Source organism: Anas platyrhynchos, chromosome W (assembly GCF_047663525.1).
Source record: "Anas platyrhynchos isolate ZD024472 breed Pekin duck chromosome W, IASCAAS_PekinDuck_T2T, whole genome shotgun sequence".
NCBI lineage: Eukaryota > Metazoa > Chordata > Aves > Anseriformes > Anatidae > Anas > Anas platyrhynchos.
The window spans coordinates 10,300,069-10,322,130 of NC_092620.1; the positions used below are offsets into that span (position 1 = coordinate 10,300,069).

Sequence of the window (22,062 nt, forward strand, 5' to 3'; positions counted from 1 at the left end):
AAGTATATTGGACTCCCCTCCAAGTGAAAGCAAACTGTGGCCTGCACTCTGCTGCTAAAGGGATGGAGAAAAATGCATTAGCAATATCAATTGTGGCATACCACTTGGCTGCCTTTGACTCCAGTTCATACTAGAGTTCTAGCATGTCTGGCACAGCAGCCTGCAGTGATGGCGTGATTTTATTCAGGCCACAATAGTCCACTGTTAGTCTCCACTCACCATTAGACTTTCGCACTGGCCATATGGGACTATTAAAAGGTGAATGAGTGTGAGTCTTGCTGATCACTCCTGGGCTCTCCAGTTGATGAACGAGCTTATGGATGGGAATCAGGGAGTCTTGGTTTGTATGATATTGCTGCTGCTGCACCATTGTGGTAGCAATTGGCATCTGCTGTTCTTTGACCCTCAGCAATCCCACAACAGAAGGGTACTCTGAGAGACTGGGTAAGGTAGATAGCTGTTTAATCTTCTTTGTCTCCAAGGCAACTATGCCAAAAGCCTACCGGAACCCTTTTGGGTCCTTGAAGTACCCTCTCCTGAGGTTAGTGTATGTTAAGAATGCACAGAGCCTCCAGACCAGTAGCAGTGCTTTTGCCACTCATTCCCAGTTATTCTCGCTTCAGCCTGCAGTACAGTTAGCTGTTGGGATCTCCCTGTGACTCCAGAAATACAAATAGGTTCTGCCCCTTTATAGCTTGGCATTAGGATGCACAGTGAGTTGGTGTCCACTAGAACCTTCAACTCCTGTGTGTTTTATCATAGAATCATAGAATATCCTGAGTTGGAAGGGACCCTTAAGGATCATCAAGTCCAACTCTTGACACCGCACAGGTCTACCCAAAAGTTCAGACCATGTGACTAAGTGCACAGTCCAATCTCTTCTTAAATTCAGACAGGCTCGGTGCAGTGACCACTTCCCTGGGGAGCCTGTTCCAGTGAGCAACCACCCTCTCTGTGAAGAACCCCCTCCTGATGTCAAGCCTAAATTTCCCCTGCCTCAGCTTAACCCCGTTCCCGCAGGTCCTGTCACTGGTGTTAATGGAGAAAAGGTCTCCTGCCTCTCGACACCCCCTTACGAGGAAGTTGTAGACTGTGATGAGGTCCCCCCTCAGCCTCCTCTTCTCCAGGCTGAACAGGCCCAGTGCCCTCAGCCATTCCTCGTACGTCTTCCCCTCCAGTCCTTTCACCATCTTCGTAGCCCTCCTCTGGACACTCTCCAACAGTTTCATGTCCTTTTTATACTGTGGTGCCCAGAACTGCACACAGTACTCGAGGTGAGGCTGCACCAGCGCAGAGTAGAGCGGGACAATCACCTCCCTTGACCTACTAGCGATGCCGTGCTTGATGCACCCCAGGACACGGTTGGCCCTCCTGGCTGCCAGGGCACACTGCTGGCTCATATTCAACTTGCTGTCTACCACGACCCCCAGATCCCTCTCTTCTAGGCTGCTCTCCAGCGTCTCATCGCCCAGTCTGTACGTGCAGCCAGGGTTTCCCCGTCCCAGGTGCAGGACCCGGCACTTGCTCTTATTGAACTTCATGCGGTTGGTGATCGCCCAGCTCTCCAACCTATCCAGATCCCTCTGCAAGGCCTTTCCACCCTCAACAGAGTCCACAACTCCTCCAAGTTTGGTGTCATCAGCAAACTTGCTCAAAATACCTTCTATTCCTACATCCAGATTGTTTATAAAAATATTGAAAAGTACCGGCCCTAAAATGGAGCCTTGAGGGACCCCACTGGTGACCGCCCGCCAGCCTGACGCAGCCCCATTTACCATAACCCTTTGGGCCCTGCCCGTTAGCCAATTGCTCACCCATCGTATGATGTTTTTATTTAGCTGTATGGTGGACATTTTGTCCAGTAGGATCCTATGGGAAACCGTGTCAAAAGCCTTGCTGAATTCCAAAAAAATCACATCAGCTGGTTTCCCTTGGTCCACCATACGGGTGATCTTATCATAAAAGGAAATCAGGTTAGTTAGGCAGGACCTACCCTTCACAAACCCATGCTGGCTGGGACCAATGACTGCTTTGTCCCCCAGGTGCGCCTCAATAAGTTTGAGAACCATCTTCTCCATGATTTTACCAGGCACTGACGTGAGACTGACAGGCCTGTAATTGCTAGGGTCTTCTTTCTGACCCTTCTTGAAAATCGGCACAACATTTGCCAGCTTCCACTCTACCGGGACCTGGCAAATGTTGTCCAGTTGGTGTCCACTAGAACCTTCAACTCCTGTGTGTTTTATGTGCCAGACCACCAAATCCACACAGTCTGGTAAACCTGGTTGTCATTTTCCTCCACCTGGCTGGAGGCAGCCTCCTCTATTCTTGTAATAGTATTCATTACTCACTTCATGTAAATGTCAATCAGATGTCTTTTTCAATAAAATCAGAAATAAGATCAACCCCTCTGCTCCCACTAGAAACTGGAGCAGCCATTTTCCTGGAAGAACACAATTATTTGATTGATTGTTTTATTTTGTGCCTCTGGGGTCAAGGTAGATTTCCAATCCCACTGCATCAGTGCAGCTGATATCCCACCTGCTGCACTGGTGATATCCCCTTCCCACTTTTTGCCCACCCCCAGCCTGTTGGCTTTGGGGGCTTTGGAGAGAGTCTTGATGCTGTGACAGCAATGCTCAGCAGAAGACAGAACTTTGGTGTGATACCAGGGCTGTTCTAGCTACAAGTGCAGAGCACAACACTATATGGGCTGTTGCAGGGAAAGTTAACTCCATCACAGCCAGACCCAGTACCGTCTCCCTTCTTAGAGATCTTCAAAAGCCACCTGGACATGGTCCTGAGCAACCTGCTCTAGGTGTCCCTGCCTGAGCAGGAGGCTTGGACCAGATGATCTCCAGAGGTCCCTTTCAACCTCAGCCTTCTGTGATTCTTTGTGAATATTGATATTGTGTTTCATAATTTGTTTTAGCAATGCCTTGTTTTGAAGAAAAAAAAAAAAGAAAACCCAGCAATATAAGCCATTAGTTTACGGTAGTCATCCTGCATTCTTCCTTTGTAGATGATATAATTAGGGTAGTCCAAAAAGAACTGTAATGAACCTTATTATTTGATTTTTTCATCTTGCCGAGGTGATCAGCTCCGGGGCAGACGCGTTCTGCAGCGGAGCGGGGGATCAAGACAGGCAGGACTTTTTTTTTTTTTTTTTTTTTTTTTTTTTTTTACCGGCATCGAGGCCACTCGAAGCAGTTGAGGGAGCTGCCAGGACCCAACAGCTCTCGCGAGGGAGGCTGATGATGCGTAGGCGGAGCCAGCAGCACCCCCTCCCCAGCTGTTCAAAAGCAGCCCCTAGGGAGTGCGAGTGACCAGGAGCACGGCGACCAAGACTGGCAAACAGGGCGTGGTGTGTCAGAAGGGCGTGGCGCAGCAGTTCCTCGCCACTCTCTTGCAGCGGTCTCTCCCTTCGGTACTGATACTGGTAGCCTGCTTGCAAGAAACCTGGCCATGGTATCAACCAGGCAGAAAACCATGGCCTCCGCATCTCTTGTGGCCTCTCCAGCTGCAGTCACCAATGTGGCTACTCTGAGGGAGGGCTCAGGGAAACACACTGCCATCCAGGTCTTGGGCTGCAGGGTGTGCCCGAGTCTTCTGTCTGTATCTGATAGCAGCAGTGAGGGTTATGCCTGTGGGAGGTGTGCCCAGGTTGAAGAGCTGCTCAAACAGGTAGCAGACCTTCGGGAGGAGGTGAGCAGGCTCAGGAGCATCAGGGAGTCAGAGAGGGAAATTGACTGGTGGAGGTGTACTCTACCCTCTCTGAGACAGACTCAGGAGCCTGCCGCAGCACAGGTGTCTCCTGCTACGCAGAAGACAAAAGTCCCCTCATCCCACCAGGCAGTAAGAGGGGACCTAGGCCATGGGGGGGAATGGAGGCAGGTTCCTGTTCGGGGTGGTAGGCGAATCCTGTCCCTGCCCACCTCACCTTCCCATCTACCCTTATGTAACAGGTACGAGGCTCTAGAACACCATAGTTAGAACAATGAAGTAGACGAAAGCCAGTCCCATTTGGAGAGGGTGCCTAAGGCAAGGCAACCTACCCCCTGCATTGCTACATCGTCTGTCAAGAAAGAGAAAAGGGTTATTGTCATGGGGGACTCCTTTTTGAAAGGGACAGAGGGCCCGATATGCCAACCGGACCCAACCAACAGGAAGTCTGTTGTCTCTCACCCGAGCCCTGGGGAGACTTAGCTAAGAAAGTCAAACAACTGGTATGGCCCACCGACTACTACCTGCTACTGGTCTTTCAGGCTGGTAATGACGAGGTAGCAAGGAGAAGTCCGAGAGCGATCAAAAGGGACTTTAGGGCTTTGGGGCGACTACTTAAAGGATCAGGGGCACAGGTTGTGTTTGCCTCTGTCCTTCTGATAGGGGGGATCAATGCTGACAAGCAGGCTCACCACATTAACACATGGCTTCGGGACTGGTGCAACCGACAGAACTTCGGGTTTTTCTATCATGGGAAAGTCTACGTGACACCAGGCCTGCTGTCACCAGATGGGATGCGCCTCTCTCAGAGGGGGGAAAGGATTTTGTCTCAGGAGTTGGTAGGGCTCATAGATAGGGCTTTAAACTAGAGTTGAAGGGGAAGGGGATAAAACCAGGCATGCCGGTGATGAGCTAAGGGATGGTGCACTAGAATCAGAGGGACTGTGTGCCAGAGAGGTCCTCTGGTCTGCTCCACAAGGTGCTGTGTGTAGGGAAGCGCATTTGAAGTGCTTCTACGCAAATGCACGAAGTATGAGGAATAAAATGGACGAGCTAGAAGTCTTGGCCCAGTCCCACAGCTACGACATCATTGGCATAAGCGAAACCTGGTGGGATGAGTCCTGTGGCTGGTGTGCTGCAATAGATGGTTACAGGCTCTTCAGGAGGGACAGACAGGGTAGGCGAGGTGGTGGGGTGGCAATGTATGTGAAGCATGGGCTGGACTGTGTGGAACTTCAAGTTGGGGATGGCAAAGTTGAGAGCTTCTGGGTAAGGATTAAGGGACGAACAAATAAAGGGGATGTCGTAGTGGGAGTCTATTACAGATCACCTGGCCAGGATGACAACGCTGATGAATTATTCTTTGAGGAACTAAGAGATGCCTCAAGATCAACTCCCCTTGTCCTTATGTCCTTATGGGGGATTTCAACTTGCCAGACATCAACTAGGATCACCACATGGCTGACACGAGCAAGTCCAGGAGGTTCATAAAGCACCTAGATGATAACTTCTTGGTGCAGGTGCTAAGGGAGCCAACTAGGAAAGGTGGCCTCCTTGATCTGTTGCTGGAAAACAGAGAGGGTCTTGTGGGAGATGTGGCAATTGGTGGCCGTCTCGGTCACAGTGACCATGAAGTGGTTGAGTTTAGAATTTATGGTGACAGAAGGAAAGCTGCCACCAAAACTTCAACCCTGGATATGGGGAGAGCAGACTTCAGGCTACTCAGGGAACTAGTTACTAAGGTCCCCTGGGAAGCTGCTTTTGAAGGCATTGGCGTCCATCAGTCTTTAAGCTGGTCAGTCTTTAAGCACTGCCTCCTAAAAGCACAAGATCAGGTGATTCCAAAGTATTGGAAGGCAGGCAGGTGGGGCAGAAGGCTGGCCTAGCTGACCAAGGATCTTCTAATGGAGCTTAGATGGAAAACGGAAGTGTATGGCTGCTGGAAGAAGGGTCAGGTAATGAGGAAGGAATACAGGGATGCTGTTCGTGTTTGTAGGGAGAAAATTTGTGGGGCCAAAGCCCAACTAGAGTTGAAGCTGGCCATGTCTGTGAGAGATAATAAAAAATGGTTTTTTAGATATGTGAACAGAAAAAGGAGGACCAAAGAAAACGTAGATCTGCTACTTTATGGGGAAGGTCTCCTCACAGACAATGACACTGGCAAAGCAGAGACGTTTAATGCCTTCTTCACCTCTGCCTTCAATGTTGATGATGGACTTTGGGACCCTGGGTGCCCTGAGCGGGAGGACCATGACGGTGGGAATGACAAACTCCCAACCAACCCTGAAAATGTGCGGGATTTGCTGCTCCACCTGGATCCATACAAGTCCATGGGTCCAGATGGGATCCATCCCAGGGTGGATCAAGGGAAACCAGCCGATGTGATCTTTTTGGACTTGAGCAAGGCTTTTGACACGGTTTCCCATAGGATCCTACTGGACAAAATGTCCAGCATCCAACTTAACAAAAACATTATACGATGGGTGAGCAATTGGCTGACGGGCAGGGCTCAAAGGGTTGTGGTAAATGGGGCCACATCAAGATGGCGGAAGGTCACTAGTGGGGTCCCTCAAGGCTCCATTTTAGGGCCAGTCCTCTTCAATGTTTTTATAAATGATTTGGATGTAGGACTAGAAGGTGTTTTGAGCAAATTTGCCAACGACACCAAACTTGGAGGAGTTGTGGACTCTGATGAGGGTAGAAAGGCCTTGCAGAGAGACCTGGACAGATAGGAGAGTGGGACGATCACCAACTGCGTGAAGTTTAACAAAAGCATGTGCTGGGTCCTGCACCGGGGATGGGGCAACCCTGGCTTTACGTACAGACTGGGCGACGAGGTGCTGGAGAGCAGCCCTGCAGAGAGGGATCTAGGGGTTGTGGTTGACAGGAAGTTGAATGTGAGCCAGCAGTGCACCCTGGCAGCCAGGAGGGCCAACCGTATCCTGGGATGCATCAAGCACGGCATTGCTAGTCAGTGCTAGTCAGGGAGGTGATTGTCCCACTCTGCTCTGTGCTGGTGCGGCCTCACCTCGAGTACTGTGTGCAGTTCTGGGCACCACAGTACAAAAAGGACATTAAACTGTTGGAGAGTGTCCAGAGGAGGACGACGAAGATGGTGAAGGGCGTAGAGGGGAAGACATATGAGGAGCAGCTGAGGTCACTGGGCCTGTTCAGCCTGGAGAAGAGGAGGCTGAGGGGGGACCTCATCGCGGTCCACAACTAACTCGCTGTGGTGGTTTTACTCAGGTGGGCAGCCGAGCTCCACCACAACTGCTCTCTCACTCCCCCTCTCCTCAAAGAGGAAGGGGGAGAAAATACAACACAGAGAACTCGAGGTTTGAGATGAGAAAGGTTTAATTAAAGGGAAAGGGAATGGGGAGGAAAAAAAAGAAACAAAAGAAACAATAAGTCCGTGCGGAAGCACAGAGAGAGGGAAAAAATATTATTCTCTACTTCCCATCAACGAGCGATATTCGGCCACATCCTGGGAAGCAGGGCCTCAAAATGCGTAGTGGTTGTTCAGGAGGAACAGCCCCCTCCCCCACGAGAGCCCCCCTTTTTATTGCTGAGTGTGACATCAGGTGTTATAGAATATCCCTTTGATTGGTTTAGGTCAGCTGTCCTGGCGATGTCCCCTCCCCATCACTTGCCCACCCCCAGCCTTCTGGCTCTTGGGGGCTTGGAAGGAGTCCTGATGCTGTGCCAGCTTTAAATAGACACAACACTGGAGTGATATCAGTGCTGTTCCAGCTAGGAGTGCAGAGCACAGCACTGTGTGGGCTGCTGCAGGGAAAGGTGACTCCATCCCAGACAGACCCAACACAACGTCCACCCCTTATTTCATAACATTTGTGTCACAATCAGGTACAGTTTAGTATATAGATGCTCTCATCACCATTGTTTTCTGTCCATTGAAGCATTTATATGTCTGTACTTCCTTTCATTCCATAGGTCTTTTCCCAAAATGTTCATAAAAGCCATTGATGGTTTCAGCTTCATCTGTCAAAGTGGTCACTCAGGGCAGGCGAAGTTGGTTTTCTTGTGTCCTGGTTTCAGTTAGCACAGAATTAATTTTCTTCCTAGTAGCTGGTGGAATGCTGTGTTTTGGCTTAGGATGAGAAGAGTGCTGATAATACCCCGATGCTTTAATTGTTGCAGAGCAGTGCTTATACTAAGCCAAGGACATCTCAGCCTTTTGCTCTGTCCTGCCAACGGGCAGGCTGGGGGTGCAGTAAGAGCTGGGAGGGGACAGACCCAGGACAGGTGACCCAAACTAGCCAAAGGGGTATTCCATACCATCTGACGTCATGCTAAACAATATATAGGGGTGGCTAGCTGGGGGGGAAGGGGCCGGACTGCTCGGGGTTAGGCTGGGCATCGGTCAGCGAGTGGTGAGCAATTGCATTGTGCATCACTTGTTTGTACATACTATTATTACTTTCCTATTATCATCATTGTATTATTATTGTTATTATTTTTATTATTATTTTGTTATTATTATTTTCCTGTCTTATTAAACTGTCTTTATCTCAACTCACGGGCTTCACTTTCCATTTCTCTCCCCCGTCCCAGAGAGGGAGGGGGGAGGGTGAGCGAACGGCTGCGTGGTGTTTAGCTGCCGGCCGGGTTAAACCACAACAGCCTTTTTGGCGCCCAACGTGGGGCCCGAAAGGTTGAGATAACGGCAGATCTGACCAGAGTGTGTTAAACTAAAATTGGTGTAAGGATTAGACCTGCTTAATAGTCACTTGTCATAATGCTGATTGCTTTAATCTCAACTTTGCTGCGCCTGTTTTCCAAATTGAGTATTATAGTACATTATTTTCCGTATTTACTCTCTGTCGTGTTGTTTATCCTCTCCGGGCCCTGGTTTCAGATCATTATGGTGCTGTGTGTTGTAGCAATGGCTTATGAGACGATGAAATATGTGGTCATGACTCTAACTTGTTATTTGTATTCAGTAACATCGTCGACTCTGTACTTTGGAAACTGTATCTTGGAAACTATTAGCAATTATACCTATTGTTTTTTTCCATTAAGGAGTCAATCTGTGGAGGGGAAAGGGGAGGATATTTTTCCTTACTTGCTTACTCTCCCTTTCTCCTTCACCACCCCTGTATCCTCCTGGGTCACTCTGCCTTCCTCCTTCACCACCCTCTTATCCCCTGAGCTTGTCACAATAGCTCTCCAAGATATTGAATATTTCTGGAATACTCAGAGTACCATAGTCTTGTTGTTCTGCCTCATGAATGCACTTCAGGTTCTGCTTAAAGTTAAACAACTACTTGGGAAGCTCTTCTGGAGATCTGCCCGGGGGCAGGATAGTTGTGGGTGGCAGGGAGTATGGGCGGATATGGGCAGGCATCTAGAGCAGTTGGCACCCCCAGTGTGTTGGAAATTCACCCCTGAACAATGGCAAAATCCTCAAAAACTGGCAGAATGCTTGAAAAAAAGGTGTCATGATTCTGGCAGTTCTAAAATAACACAAATCATTGTAACGTGCTGGGGCCTGGCTCATGCCTATCGAGCTGCCATTGATACTGCTATCAACTTAGTGACAGACCCTGCGGCCACTCCAAGCCCTGTGACAGATCCAACGGCCACTGTGACCCCTACGGTGGACTCGGCAGCCGCTCCAGATCCGGTTCCTGCAGCTGCTCCAGTCCCAGCTCCTGCAGCCGCTCCAGATCCGGTTCCTGCAGCCGCCCCAGCTCCAGCTCCTGCAGCCGCTCCAGCTCCAGCTCCTGCAGCCGCTCCAGCTCCAGCAGCCGCTCCAGTCCCAGTTCCTGCAGTCGCTCCAGTTTCAGCTCCGGCCGCTACTCCAGTCCCAGTTCCTGCAACTGCTCCAGCTCCAGCTCCAGCTCCTGTAGCCGCTCCAGCTCCAGCTCCTACTGCTGCTCCAGTCCCAGCTCCTGCAACTGCTCCAGCTCCAGCTCCAGCTCCTGCAGCCGCTCCAGCTCCAGCTCCTACTGCTGCTCCAGTCCCAGCTCCTGCAACTGCTCCAGCTCCAGCTCCAGCTCCTGTAGCCGCTACAGCTCCGGTTCCCGCAACTGCTCCAGCTCCTGCAGCCGCTCCAGCTCCTGTGGCCGTGTCAGAGAAACGAGCTGTAGCAGTGCAAGTTGACCCTGCAGAGGGTATTCCAACCCCTGTAACGGGGTCAGAGAAACGAGCTGTAGCAGTGCAAGTTGACCCTGCAGAGGGTATTCCAATCCCTGTAACGGGGTCAGAGAAACGAGCTGTAGCAGTGCAAGTTGACCCTGCAGAGGGTATTCCAATCCCTGTGGCAGACCCTGTAACAAAGTCAGAGAAACGAGCAGTAGCAGTGCAAGCTGCCCCTGTAGAGAAGGTGAAAATATGGTACAGAAATTCAAGTCGTTTAGAACGCAGAGAGTCTTCTGCCAATCCAGGTAAGGCTTCTGCCAAAACTAAGTATAGAGATGACGAAGATGATGACGACGCTGGGCCATCAAGGATTCAGGAGGAGGAAGATGAGGATGCCGAAAGAGCAACAGTAACTACGCGAAGCCTAAACGAGCGCGAGCTACGAGATGTGCGAAAAGATTTTGGTCGCTGTATAGGTGAGCAGCTTGTCACCTGGCTGCTCCGGTGCTGGGACTCTGGAGCCAATTGTGTGGAATTAGACGGCAGGGAAGCCAGACGGTTGGGATCCCTTGCTCGAGACGCCGGCATTGACAAAGCAATTGCAGATGGAGCACGACCCACCAGCCTCTGGAGGCGTCTCCTCTCAGCTGTGAGGGAAAGGTATCCCTTCAAGGAAGATATTTTATGTGTACCAGGCAAGTGGACCACTATGGAGAAGGGAATCCAGTACCTGAGGGAATTAGCCGTACGGGAAGTGATTTATGAGGATCCAGACCAGACACAAACATCCAAAGATCCAGATGAAGTCAAGTGTACACGACCCATGTGGCGGAAGTTTGTACGGAGTGCACCATCATCATATGCCAGCTCATTGGCAGTAATGGCCTGGAAAGAGGATGAGGAACCCACAGTGGATGAAGCGGCTAAACAACTCCGGCAGTACGAAGAAAGTCTCTCCTCTTCCTTACAGGCCTGCGTCTCAGCTGTGGAGAAACTGTCTGAAGAGGTCCACCAACTTAAAGAGAATCTATCTTCCCCCCAACCTGAACCAACCAGTGTCCAACGACCGAAAGAGAACACCTGGGAGAAACTTTCTGAAAAGTTTCACCAACTTGAAGAGAGATTATTCTCCTCCGCACCTGTACAAAGCAGTGTCTCAGCTATCAGGGGTAGGCGTTCATCCACACAAGGAAGACGATATAGTGGGTACTCACCCCGTGCCACCCTGTGGTTTTACTTACGAGACCATGGAGAGGACATGAGAAAATGGGATGGAAAATCTACCGCGACCCTAGAGGCACGGGTACGTGAGTTGCAAAAGAAAACAATCAGGAAAAAAGGATTCTCCGAAAAGTTTGCTGCTCCAACTTCCAGCAGACAATCCTTCAAACACAGAAACGAAGAAGATTCTGACCAGGATTAGGGGGGCCCTGCCTCCAGCCAGGGGGAGGAAAGGGACAATCGAGTTTATTGGACTGTGTGGATTCGATGGCCTGGCACATCACGCGCACAGAAGTATAAGGCTTTAGTAGACACCGGTGCACAATGTACTATAATGCCATCGAGCTATAAAGGACCAGAGCCCATCTATATTTGTGGAGTGACAGGAGGATCTCAGCAGTTGACTGTATTGGAGGCTGAAGTAAGTCTGACTGGGAATGAGTGGGAAAAGCACCGCATTGTGACTGGCCCGGATGCTCCATGTATCCTTGGCATAGACTATCTTAGAAGAGGATATTGCAAGGACCCAAAAGGGTTCCGGTGGGCTTTTGGTATAGCTGCCTTAGAGACAGAGGGCATTAAACAATTATCTACCTTGCCTGGTCTCTCAGAGGACCCCTCTGTTGTGGGGTTGCTGAGGGTCGAAGAACAGCAAGTGCCAATCGCTACCACAACTGTGCACCGGCGGCAATATCGCACTAACCGAGACTCCCTGATTCCCATCCATAAGCTAATTCGTCAATTGGAGAGCCAAGGAGTGATCAGCAAGACCCATTCACCTTTCAATAGCCCCATATGGCCAGTGCGAAAGTCTAATGGCGAGTGGAGACTAACAGTGGACTATCGTGGCCTGAACGAAGTCACGCCACCACTGAGTGCTGCAGTGCCGGACATGCTGGAACTTCAGTATGAACTTGAATCGAGGGCAGCCAAGTGGTACGCCACAATTGATATCGCTAATGCATTTTTCTCCATCCCTCTAGCAGCAGAGTGCAGGCCACAATTTGCCTTCACTTGGAGGGGAGTTCAATATACTTGGAATAGGCTGCCCCAGGGGTGGAAACACAGCCCTACCATTTGCCATGGGCTGATCCAGTCTGCGCTAGAGCAGGGGGAAGCTCCTGAACACCTGCAGTACATCGATGACATTATTGTGTGGGGTGACACAGCAGAGGAAGTTTTCGAGAAAGGGAAGAAAATAGTCCAAATCCTTCTGAAAGCCGGTTTTGCCATAAAACAGAATAAAGTCAAAGGACCTGCACGAGAGATCCAGTTTTTAGGAATAAAATGGCAAGATGGACGTCGTCAAATCCCAATGGATGTGATCAACAAAATAACAGCTATGTCTCCACCAACTAACAAAAAAGAAACACAGACTTTCCTAGGTGTTGTGGGGTTTTGGAGAATGCACATCCCAAATTACAGTCTGATTGTAAACCCGCTCTACCAAGTAACCCGTAAGAAGAATGAGTTTGAATGGGGCCCTGAACAACGACAAGCCTTTGAACAAATCAAGCAGGAAATAGTCCATGCAGTAGCCCTTGGGCCAGTTCGAACAGGACCAGATGTAAAGAATGTGCTCTACACTGCAGCCGGGGAGAACGGCCCCACCTGGAGCCTCTGGCAGAAAGAACCTGGGGAAACTCGAGGTCGGCCCCTGGGGTTTTGGAGTCGGGGATACAGAGGATCTGAGGCCCGCTATACTCCAACTGAAAAGGAGATATTGGCAGCATATGAAGGAGTTCGATCTGCTTCGGAGGTGGTCGGTACTGAAGCGCAGCTCCTCCTAGCACCCCGATTGCCGGTACTAGGCTGGATGTTCAAGGGAAGGGTCCCCTCTACGCATCATGCAACTGATGCTACATGGAGCAAGTGGGTTGCATTGATTACTCAGCGGGCTCGAATAGGAAACCCCAGTCGCCCAGGAATATTGGAAGTGATCATGGACTGGCCAGAAGGCAAATACTTTGGGATATCATCAGAGGAGGAGGTGGGTCGTGCTGAAGAAGCCCCACTGTACAACCAGTTGCCAGAGAATGAAAAGAAATATGCCCTGTTCACTGATGGGTCCTGTCGTATTGTGGGGAAGCATCGGAGATGGAAGGCTGCTGTATGGAGTCCTACGCGACGAGTTGCAGAAGCTGCTGAGGGAGAAGGTGAATCGAGTCAGTTTGCAGAAGTGAAAGCCATTCAGCTGGCTTTAGACATTGCTGAACGAGAAAAATGGCCAGTTCTCTATCTCTACACCGATTCATGGATGGTAGCAAATGCCCTGTGGGGATGGTTACAGCAATGGAAGCAAAACAACTGGCAGCGTAGGGGCAAACCCATCTGGGCTGCTGCATTGTGGCAAGATATTGCTGCTCGGGTAGAGAACCTGGCTGTGAAAGTACGCCACGTAGATGCTCATGTGCCCAAAAATCGGGCTACTGAAGAACATCAAAACAACCAGCAGGTGGATCAGGCTGCTAAGATTGAAGTAGCTCAGGTGGACTTGGATTGGCAGCATAAAGGTGAATTATTTATAGCCCGATGGGCCCATGACACCTCAGGCCATCAAGGTAGAGACGCAACATACAGATGGGCTCGTGATCGAGGGGTGGACTTGACCATGGATGCTATAGCACAGGTTATTCATGACTGTGAAACATGTGCTGCAATCAAGCAAGCCAAACGGTCAAAGCCTCTTTGGTATGGAGGACGATGGCTGAAATATAAATATGGAGAGGCCTGGCAGATTGATTACATCACACTCCCTCAAACTCGCAATGGCAAGCGCCACGTACTTACAATGGTGGAAGCAACCACCGGATGGCTGGAAACATATCCTGTGCCTCATGCCACCGCCCGGAACACCATCCTGGGCCTTGAAAAGCAAGTCCTATGGCGACATGGCACCCCAGAAAGAATAGAATCAGACAATGGGACTCACTTCCGAAACAACCTTATAGACACTTGGGCCAAAGAACATGGTATTGAATGGGTGTATCACATCCCCTATCATGCACCAGCCTCCGGGAAAGTTGAACGATACAATGGCCTGTTAAAGACTACCTTGAAAGCAATGGGCGCTGGGACGTTCAAAAACTGGGATACGCATTTAGCAAAGGCCACTTGGTTAGTCAATACTAGGGGATCTACCAACCGAGCTGGACCTGCCCAATCAAACCTGTTACGTACTGTAGATGGGGATAAAGTTCCTGTAGTGCATGTAAAAAATATGCTGGGTAAAACAGTCTGGGCTACTCCTGCCTCAGGAAAAGGCAAACCTATTCGTGGAATTGTTTTCGCTCAGGGACCTGGATACACTTGGTGGGTGATGCAAAAGAACGGAGAGGTCCGGTGTGTACCTCAAGGAGATTTAATACTGGGTGAGAATAGCCCATGAACTGAATTGTACCATGTTAAATAGTATATTATACTGTATGTTATCACTACCATGATTACTATAGGTGACTAATTAGAATGTATGGAAAAGAGTGTAACCTGAGCATGACATAAATGGTATGGAATAAGGGGTGGATAGATGTCCTGGTTTCAGTTAGCACAGAATTAATTTTCTTCCTAGTAGCTGGTGGAATGCTGTGTTTTGGCTTAGGATGAGAAGAGTGCTGATAATACCCCGATGCTTTAATTGTTGCAGAGCAGTGCTTATACTAAGCCAAGGACATCTCAGCCTTTTGCTCTGTCCTGCCAACGGGCAGGCTGGGGGTGCAGTAAGAGCTGGGAGGGGACAGACCCAGGACAGGTGACCCAAACTAGCCAAAGGGGTATTCCATACCATCTGACGTCATGCTAAACAATATATAGGGGTGGCTAGCTGGGGGGGAAGGGGCCGGACTGCTCGGGGTTAGGCTGGGCATCGGTCAGCGAGTGGTGAGCAATTGCATTGTGCATCACTTGTTTGTACATACTATTATTACTTTCCTATTATCATCATTGTATTATTATTGTTATTATTTTTATTATTATTTTGTTATTATTATTTTCCTGTCTTATTAAACTGTCTTTATCTCAACTCACGGGCTTCACTTTCCATTTCTCTCCCCCGTCCCAGAGAGGGAGGGGGGAGGGTGAGCGAACGGCTGCGTGGTGTTTAGCTGCCGGCCGGGTTAAACCACAACATCTTGACACCAGCACCAGCTTAGCTCACATCACTGTTGCACTTGCCCGGTTCCTTGCAAAGTTGACCTGTCGTTGGTTCTGCAGTGTCCTCCTACAACACATAACTTGGATGACAGATTAATTTTCTCCCAGTGTTAAATCTCCTTGAGGCACACACTTGATATCCCCATCTTTCTGCATTACCCACCAGGTATACCCTGGTCCTTGGGCAAAGACAATCCCACGAGTGGGTTTGCCTTTTCCCATGGCAGGGGCAACCCACACCGCCTTCCCCATCCACTTTCCCACATGCACTACAGGGACTTTAGCTTCTCCCACAGTGTGTAGGGGTTTTGTTTTAGCAGGACCAGCAACGGCTGTCAGACCCCCTGTTGTTAACTAGCCAAGTGGCCTCTGGTAGATTTATATCCCAATGTTTCCACGTCCCAGCACCCAATGCTCGCAGCATAGTTTTTAACAGTCCATTGTACCTCTCAACCTTCCCAGAGGCTTGTGGGTGATAAGGGATGTGATACACCCACTCAGTGGCATGTCTCTTGGCCCAGGAAGTGACCAAATTGTTTTGGAAGTGACTCCCATTGTCAGACTCAATTCTCTCTGGTGTACCATGTCGCCATAGCACTTGTCTTTCCAGGCCCAAGATAGTGTTTCGGGCCGTGGCATGATTCACTGGATATGTTTCCAGCCACCCAGTAGTTGCTTCTACCACGGTGAGTATGTAATGTTTACCTTGGAAGGTTTGTGGGAGTGGTCCGATGTAGTCAATCTGCTAGGCCTCACCATATCGAAATCCAAGCCATCTCCCCCTGTTCCAGGGAGTCTTTACCCTCATGGCGCGTTTGATTGCAGCACAGGTCTCACACTGATGGGTAACCTGTGTGATGGCCTCAATGGTCAGGTCCACCCCTCGATCACGAGCCCATCTGTATGTGGCATCCCTCCCCAGATGTCCTGATGTTTCATGGGCCCATCGAGCTACAAACAGCTCACCCTTACGTCCCCAGTCCAGGTCCACCTGAGCCACTTCAATTTTCGAAGCTCGATCTACTTCTTTGTTGTTCTGTTGTTCTTCGGTGGCACGATTCTTAGGCATATGGGCATCTACATGACGTACCTTTACAGCTAGGTTTTCTACCCAGGCAGCAATATCTTGCCACAGGGTAGCGGCCCAGATAGGTTTACCTCTGCTCTGCCAGTTGTTCTGTTTCCATTGTTGCAGCCACCACCACAGAACATTTGCTACCATCCACGAGTCAGTGTAGATATAGAGAACTGGCCATTTTTCTCTTTCAGCAATTTCTAGGGCCAGTTGTATAGCTTTCACTTCTGCATACTGACTCGACTCACCTTCCCCTTCCATGGCCTCCATAACTTGTCGTGTGGGACTCCACACAGCAGCTTTCCACTTCTGATGGCTCCCTACCACACGGCAGGATCCGTCAGTAAACAACACATACTGCTTTCTATCTTCTGGCAACTCATTGTATGGTGGTACCTCTTCAGCATGAGTTACCTCTTCTGTTGGTGCTCTGAAATCCCTGCCCTCTGGCCAGTCCATAATCTCCTCCAGGATTCCTGGGCGATTAGGTTTCCCCATTCGAGCCCGCTGTGTAATTAACGCTACCCACTTATTCCACGTAGCGTCGGTTGCATGGTGTGTAGTGGGGCTTTTCCCTTTGAACATCCAATGTAACACAGGTAGCCATGGGGCCATGTGCTTCTGTACCCACAACTTCTGAAGCGGCTTGAATCCCCTCATATGCTGTTAATATTTCCTTTTCAGTTGGGGTGTAATTGGCTTCTGATCCTCAATAGTCCCGGCTCCAGAACCCCAGAGGTCAGCCTGGAGTTTCTCCTGGGGTCTTCTGCCGGAGGCTCCAGGTGAGCCTATGCTCCCCAGCTGCAGTGTAAAGTATGTTTTGCACAGCTGGTCTGGCATGAACAGGCCCAAGGGCTACTGCACGAGCTATTTCTTGTTTGAGTTGTTCAAAGGCCTGTTGTTGCTCGGGGCCTCACTCGAAAGAGTTCCGACAGACCCAACTGTCGTGGTTTAACCCGGCCGGCAGCTAAACACCACGCAGCCGTTCGCTCACCCTCCCCCTCCCTCTCTGGGACGGGGGAGAGAAATGGAAAGTGAAGCCTGTGAGTTGAGATAAAGACAGTTTAATAAGACAGGAAAATAATAATAATAATAATAATAATACAGTGGTGATAATAGTACTACGAATAATAATATGTACAAACAAGTGATGCACAATGCAATTTTTCACCACCCGCTGACCGATGCCCAGCCTAACCCCGAGCAGTCCGGCCCCCTTCCCTGGCTAGCCACCCCTATATATTGTTTAGCATGACGTCAGATGGTATGGAATACCCCTTTGGCTAGTTTGGGTCACCTGTCCTGGGTCTGTCCCCTCCCAGCTCTTACTGCACCCCCAGCCTGCCTGTTGGCAGGACAGAGCAAAAGGCTGAGATGTCCTTGGCTTGGTATAAGCACTGCTCTGCAACAATTAAAACATCAGGGTGTTATCAGCACTCTTCTCATACCAAGCCAAAACACAGCATTCCACCAGCTACTAGGAAGAAAATTCTGTTCTAACTGAAACCAGGACACCAACACACTCGCAAGGGGGAGTGGAGAGGCAGGTGACCTGTTCTCTGTAAACACCAGTGATAGGACCTATGGGAATGGTGTTAAGCTGAAGCAGGGGAAGTTTAGGCTGGACATCAGGGAGAGGTTCTTCACCAAGAGGATGGTTGCACACTGGAACAGGCTCCCCAGGGACGTAGTCACTGCACCAAGCCTGTCTGAATTTAAAAAGTGACTGGACTGTGCACTTAGTCACATGGTCTAAACTTTTGGGCAGACCTGTGTGATGCCAGGAGTTGGACTTGATGATCCTTATGGGTCCCTTCCAACTTGGGATATTCTATGATTTTATGATCTTGTTTCTTGTAATTTCCTTTCTTTGTGTCCTCATCCCTCTTTCTTCTAGCTACCAATTTGTTTTTGTAGTTTTGTATTTATTAATAATTAAGTTAAATACTGACTAAATACTGAAAATTTTGCTCTTTTCAGATGTTACTATTAGTTGATATGCAGTCTGGTAATATTACCCTGCTCAGGTCAGTTTATTTTGAGAAGCAGGGATCATGAGATAGCAGGATCAACATAATAAGCACTAAGCCCGGTGGGGGATCCATTTCCAGGCAGCCATTGTTAAGAGGCAATGTTGGCAAGATATAGAGTCTATGTATTTTGTCTGAACACTGAATATTGTATGATCTACATTTGTTGGTGGATTGGTATTACTTACTGGAGAGCATAGAAGATAGCTAGTTGATCTCTTCAGAAAGGAAAAGATTTCAGTTTAGCTTTTTAGATTCAACTACTGAACAACTATTTACACTATCTATTTAGACTTTTTTCCTACTATTTTACAATCCTTTTTTTGTACTTGCCACTTAATTCCTGTCTTGAAAAACATTAAATCGTTAAAATTTCCCATCAATTGTGTATCGTATTGACATGAATTTTGCTTATTTATCTAGATACATTAGAAAGGTTTTTTTTTTTTTCCTTTGGTCTTTACCAGTTCTCTCCTGTATCTAGTTTGTTTTTCAGAATATTGGCAACTTGTTTGGCCCAATATGGTTTATTTCAGTTGCAGTTTCCTACCCCCACCCCTCTACCTTTGTTTTGTTTGTCTTTGGCCCTATATGTACTTGAACCTATGGGTAGTGTTATATTAGTGCATGTGAAATATTTTACCTTTCTGTGGAAAGCTAACCTAATCATCACCATACTTGTGGCTCAGTGTTTGTGCCTTTATTAGATTTGGTAATCCATGTTATTGCCACGAGTATGGCAACTTTGGACGAGCCTTGTCCTCCTGCATGAAGGTATTTGATTCCCCTCCTTTTCTGCAAGGGTATGTAGGTTTTAAGAGTTTTTGGTGGCATTTTCTCACAAGGACTTATTTGGCAGGTATTTACTTGTGTCTCGCTGTTTCTCCTTGCTGAATTTTCTTCATTTGTAGTTAGTGCTGTCTTCTGCAGTCCACGTGACATTTACCCATCTAAGTTACTAAGTTACCCATCATTAAAGGTAAGGTAACAGTTGTGTACAAGAATACTATTATATTAAAAAGTTTATGGTAAATCATGATGGATGCTGCCCTTAATTTCTGGTAAATAGTTTGAACAGTTATATTCTACAGTGAGTACCTTGCTTTATTTTGCAAACCAAGTTAATCTGTTAGTGTTACAGCATCCTGCCTGAAGCAGGCCCTTGATGACAGGAATGGGAAGTTTGGAGGAAGCAATTTTGTTATTTCCCAGTTTTCTCCTCAGGAAGTATGAGTAAACCCAGCAGTTGTATTTCTCCATATCCCGTACTTCCAAATAAGGAAGCTTCACCATGGTTTGTTTCTTTCTCTTTTTTTCAAAGTCAGCAGATGCAGATTATTTATTGAGGTACTGTCTACAGGAATCAGTTTGTGAATTTATTTTTCCTCAATAAATTCAGTTTAATTTGTGTTAGCAACAATAGGGAGAGTAGTGGTTTTGTTTTGTGACTTTAAATGTCAGTCAAGTGTGTTCTAGTGCAGAAGATGATCAGTTCCCATTGTCTGCCAGCCAGATGAAATGTGCTAACAGTGATAGGCTTAGACTTTGATATCAGCTTTAGGGTTTTTATTGTTTGGGATTTTTTGTTATCTTTATTGTTTGTTTGTTTGTTTGTTTGTTTCCTTTTTAAATACTTGCAGCCGAACTATACATAATTTAAAATTATTTTGCTGTGTGGTGGAGTGATTCCAATGTTTTCTCTCGTATATTTGATATAGGGTAGTATTTAACCTAATGAGGAATTTGATTAAAGTTTCAACTCAGTTCCTTTGTGAAATTATTTTAGAAAAACAAATGTTTCTGGTTTTGAATAGTCATGAAATAAATGTTTAACTTAACGTATTTTAAAAGAAAAATATTTAAAATCTAATATAAAATGAATGTACAGGTGGAATAATCCAGTGACTCAATATGCTAAGTGTCTTGGCACAAATCATTCAGAATTTGTCTGTGTGGGGAATTTTACTGCTGTTTTTTTAACAGAATAAGATGGTCTGTGTGGATTTATATTATGTGTGACAATACATTTCTTGTTTTCCAGTTACTTTTATAAATACATTGATGTTTAAAATGTTTAGTAGTATTTTGTATATAGTTGGTCCAAATAACATGAAATGTGGGTTTCTAGTACTTCCTCAAAGATTTTTTTTCCCTACTTTTTCATGAAAAAAGTCAAACTAGGGAAACAAAACTGAGATTATATTTTCCTTAAAGGAATGTGTGCTCAAAAAAAATATGGAGGGGATGACAGAGGTGACGATTGCTGATCTAAAAAGATTTTTAAAACAATCGTGTATGTGTGTGTATGTATATGTGTGCATGTGTGTATATATATGTATACAAATATATGCAAAAACACGTGAGGTTTGATAAAGCTAAGTAAGGGTTTGGGTGGGTGAGAAATACCCTTGCTTGACTCCTCTGAGTTCATTTTCTGTTTCCTGCTTTTTTTGTTTGCTGAAAAGTATCTAATTAAACTTTGAATTTTCACTCCTGCCTTACTCCAGTACATTCATTTGTATGCTATCCATGTGCGGGGGCTAATTTAACAACTGATTTATAGGTGAAGCTAAAGTCTTTTTAATGTGACTTTTAAAATCCTGTTTACTTAGCCATTGTATAATATCCTGCTATCTTCTGATTGCAGCCAGTCAGATGATGATTCTGGGTCAACATCGGCTTCTGGATCTGGTTCAAGCTCTGGAAGCAGTAGTGATGGAAGTAGCAGTCAGTCAGGTAGCAGTGATTCTGAGTCTGGTTCAGAGTCCAGCAGTCAGTCAGAATCAGAATCTGACACATCTGGAGAGAAGAAACAAGTTCAAGCTAAACCACCAAAAATTGATGGATCTGAGGTAAAATAAGACATGAACCCTTTCTGGGGAAAAAGCACTGTACAGAGTAGCTTCAAGAGCAGCCTTTATTTAAACGAATAAACAAAGCATTTTTAATTAGAATTTTAACAGAATTGGGTTAGTGAATATGCATGCTTAGCTCTCATAATCACTGAGCTCTTAAATTCTCATGTTTGTTCATATTTAGTTAGCTATTTTTGTCATGCAGAAGCACCTATTAACTTATTGTATATTTTTCAAGACAAAGTGACATTATTTCTAAAATTTTATTTAAGTTGTTTCTCTAGTGCTTAGTTTCTTCATATCAATAAGTCATTGTACAACAATTTCAGGCTTACATACGTTTTGTTTTCTGTATGGGGAAAAGTTTGCTAAAATTAGAAATAAACTGTTATTTAGAAATCTCTTAAATCCAGTGGTTGAAAATTACCCAAACTCTCCTCTGTTTCTCTGTGACTCAAAGACTGTTAAGGATTCTCTTTTATTTTTTTGTTCATGTACTTCAGTATTCCCATATGAAGCTAACATATATCAACTAAGCAGCCTGAAAAGACTTATCTGGATCAGTTTAAAAGTTTACTTTACAAACATTTTATCTTAATTATAGAGGCCTGCACAGCTACTGTTATATTTACTGTTAAAAGTGTGCCAGCAATTCTCATGTAACATTATTTTCTGCAGAAGTCTCGCTACTTTAAAATGCTATCCAATATTATTAATACATGCAGTATTTTTATAGGGAGTATTTTTTTTTTTAATTAATAACACTGAGATACTTCTTTAAGGGACTGGGGTATCTCTCCTGTGAGGAAGGGCTGAGAGAGCTGAGACTGTTTAGCCTGGAGAAAAGGCGGCTCAGGGAGGATATTATCAATACCCAAAGGGAGGATGCAAAGAGGACAGAGCCAGG

The 22,062-nt window shown here is 47.0% G+C and overlaps 1 protein-coding gene across 7 annotated transcripts in view; it reads left to right on the forward strand.

Moving 5' to 3' along the window:
* LOC101804420 (chromodomain-helicase-DNA-binding protein 1) overlaps positions 1-22,062 on the forward strand; it is a 93,269-nt gene that overhangs the window by 14,224 nt on the left and 56,983 nt on the right. For all 7 annotated transcript variants that reach the window (XM_038169391.2, XM_038169392.2, XM_038169395.2 and 4 more), the window contains exon 3: positions 20,948-21,152. In XM_038169391.2, the coding sequence (XP_038025319.1) occupies positions 20,948-21,152 (205 nt within the window). The remainder of the gene's footprint in view (positions 1-20,947; positions 21,153-22,062) is intronic.